The 3427-nt window shown below is 30.2% G+C and overlaps 1 protein-coding gene across 1 annotated transcript; it reads right to left on the bottom strand.

Moving 5' to 3' along the window:
- Positions 1 to 948: 948 nt before the first annotated feature.
- LOC107261474 lies at positions 949 to 2069 on the bottom strand. The gene is made up of 2 exons (XM_015721024.1): positions 1931 to 2069; positions 949 to 1418 (listed from the first exon to the last, which is right to left on the bottom strand). The coding sequence occupies exons 1-2, from the start codon at positions 2067 to 2069 to the stop codon at positions 949 to 951; spliced, it is 609 nt and encodes a 202-aa protein (XP_015576510.1).
- Between the last annotated feature and the right edge of the window lie 1358 nt (positions 2070 to 3427).

Genomic DNA, 3427 nt, shown 5'->3' on the forward strand with positions numbered 1-3427 from the left:
GATTGAAAAAAGTTTCCAAAAACGCTCTTTCTTAAGTGTTTTCTTTCCTAAAATGGCTATTTCTTCAATGGTTTAGACTTTCTAACGATGGGTATGATTAACGGTGCTTTTCTTTCTTTTTCTTTTTGATTTTCCCTCTGTTCTTTCTTTCTCAGTGTTTTTTCTATAACTCACTACCGATTTTTAGTTCTTGATTCCTCTCTGAAATCCTAAACACTTCTTTCTATTTATAGAGGCAAGGTTTCAAAAGAAACTCTAGAGAAAGGGATAAATTTTAGGAAATATCGATAAATATTAAATTTATTTATTTAAAAATTTAAGTAATTATTAATAAAATAATCTTCGTATCTGGATGTAAAATCGCCCGAAAAAACAATGTATGGGTGTCAAAATCCAATCGGATCTATGAAGAGCCGATTGGCTCTATAGAGGATGTTTAAATTTACCGCAAGTACAGCTTTGTTCTGCTAGGTTAACCGTTTGATTATGCCCGCCTTTCCTTTGCGCATTGTTATAGGCAGTAGTAATCAAGTACATGTTAGTCTCCCTATTAAATATTATAACATGATGACCATTTACCTTCTGTATAGGATACTCCAATACCTTGATGCAATAATCAGTATATATACAACCTTCACAATTGCATCAATATACTTCATTCGATGTTTATTAAACTTGTCGATGTATCTCAGAGGTAAAAGTGTGATTACGGAAATACAGTTATGATTAATAATATAGAACAATATTAATCCCATTAGAGACAATTATAATGGTATTTTATGCAGCTACTTTCTCAACAACTTTTTCATTTCCACATTTTTGAATTTTGTGTTGTAGTTGCTGACTATATGACATTGCATATTGTATAACAATATGGCGATCCAAAATGACACAAATATTATCTTGATCATCATATATATGATATCGAACCATTTTCATGAAATACTCCTAGTTATCCTTACTTTTATTTTCAATAATAGCAAAGACAACTAGTAATATCTTGTTATTACCACTTATTGCTTCAGCAGTCAGCAATACGCTCTTGTATTTTCTAAAAAAGAATGTAACATCAATGTATAACACATACTTACAATGCTTAAATCCTTCAATACAAGGCTTGTATGACCAAAACATCCTCTTAAGCTGTTTGACGCCACGACTTAGTCGATTATTGATGCAACACTCCTCATTCTCAATGTCCCATACAGACCTCTTATTTAAGGTCACTGCAACATGCATGAAGTCATAGAGTTTCTTATATGGCTCATCACGATCTTCGAAAGCATTAGCAATTGTCTTTTGCTTTGCTTTCCACACCTTCTTATATATTGCTGTTATACTAAATCTTTCTACCAAATATGCCAGTATAGCTTTCACCTTGATATATGGTTGTTCGACCAAAATATTTTGAATATACCCTGATATCAAAGTTGACTCAAAATTTATATGATCTTGTGATTCAGTAGGGGGCATTACATGTGTGGGCCATTATATCTAGTAATCTCCTAAAATCCACTCGATTTCTTTACTGTTGCACGTAATATCCATGTGCAGCTTTCCAAACTATTACAGATTATTGTAATGGTATTGTTCCTTGTTTCTAAACTTAGAAATTATCAGTATACTCAGTGCATATATTTTTGCAACTGTTTTAACTGTATCTCTTAATTTAAAGAATATATCAATACGAAACTCAGAAGACAAATATCATAACACACTATTTATATCTGATACATTACGAGGGACAATTTTCTCTTCTATATTAACGATTTTAAACCAGTTCGGATACATATGTTTATTAATACTTTCGAAGCTTGGGGAACTTGTACCAATATGGTCGTACAATGCTATTAACATATTGTCATCATCTTCTTCATCCTCATCATAGTAGTTTTCTTCATCGTCCTCATATGTTGTTTTGTTTTCATACTATCATCATCTTCTTCCTCCTCACTATTTGTATTACATTCAGAATTAAAATTTTGATCATCGTCAGAATCATCATCTACATCCTCATCCTCATTATTATTCCCATCATTAGTTAAGCTTTGACTAAATATTTTACTCATTCATATCCAAATATCATTATATAATATTATCAAAAAAATAATACAGTAATAATTATCACTATAAAATTTCAATATCATTATATTACAAAATATTATATACAAATTAATTATCTATATTTAAGATAATTTATCGTTACTTTATTGTATAAAATATAATATTTAAATTATATCATTTGACTCTAAATATATAATGTATGTTATATTATTATTATTATTATTATTATTATTATTATTATTATTATATCGTTACTTTAGTTTTATAAAAATTACGATAAAATGTAAAAGAAAAAGTTATATAACATAATATTTAATAATATACATAAATTTATAGTTATTACTATTACAAGATAAAATTATAAAAGTATAATAAAACATAAAAATTTTATATATGACAAATTATATAATACACACAAAAATAACCATAATAAATAAAAATAACAAATTTAATCTAAAAAATTACAAATACAACTTCTTACCTTATATAATGATTTCTTGTATGACTTCAATAAAACCTACAAAATTATAAATATTATAAGTATAATAATATACTAGAAATTTTAAAATATATATATATAAATATTATACTTACATTTATTATTTTTCTAAAGTAAAAGATACAGAAAAATTTCTTCAACTCCACAAAAAAAAAAAAAAAGAACGAATACGAGAGAAAGAAAATTGAAAGAAACAAAGAAAGATGGAAATGAGTGATATGAATAAGAAGTAGACCTGTTCATGGGCCTGGGTACCCGCCCGGCCCGCCCTCTTCGGGCCGGGTTTGGGATTTCCATAAAAACCCAAGCCTGGCCCGGCCCGGCCCGATGTTTACTTTAATTAGGAAAAAAAAAATGTCATACCTAGCATTTGAACTTATGACCTTCAACTTATAATTAAGTACTATATACCACTTAGTTATTTATTATTTTTGTCTATAATTTTATTGTTATTAATAATATATTTAAATAAAACTAAACTCAAGCCCGACCCAAACCCGTCCAGCCCGACCCGAACCCGCCCAGACCCGATCCGTATTTACAGGTTTAACAATTGGTCGGGCCGGGCCGGGCTTTTTAAAAAAATTCGGGCTCGGGCTTGGGCTGAGAGATATTAAAAAATTTTCGGGCTTGGACGGGCTCGGGCTTGTTCAAAATAAAGTCAAGCCCGGTCAGGTTCGGCCCGAGCCCGCCCAGGCCCGGCCCATGAGCAGGTCTAATAAGAAGTAAGTTATAATAGGAGACTTCAAGGGTTGAACATTCACTTTTATTTTTTTTCAAAAAAAATATTAAAAGTTAAATAGGTTTCAGCTAGTCTTATATACATGCACACTACTTGGAACCACAGCTACACCACGCCTGAAC

The sequence above is a fragment of the Ricinus communis genome, chromosome 1 (genome assembly GCF_019578655.1).
Source record: "Ricinus communis isolate WT05 ecotype wild-type chromosome 1, ASM1957865v1, whole genome shotgun sequence".
NCBI lineage: Eukaryota > Viridiplantae > Streptophyta > Magnoliopsida > Malpighiales > Euphorbiaceae > Ricinus > Ricinus communis.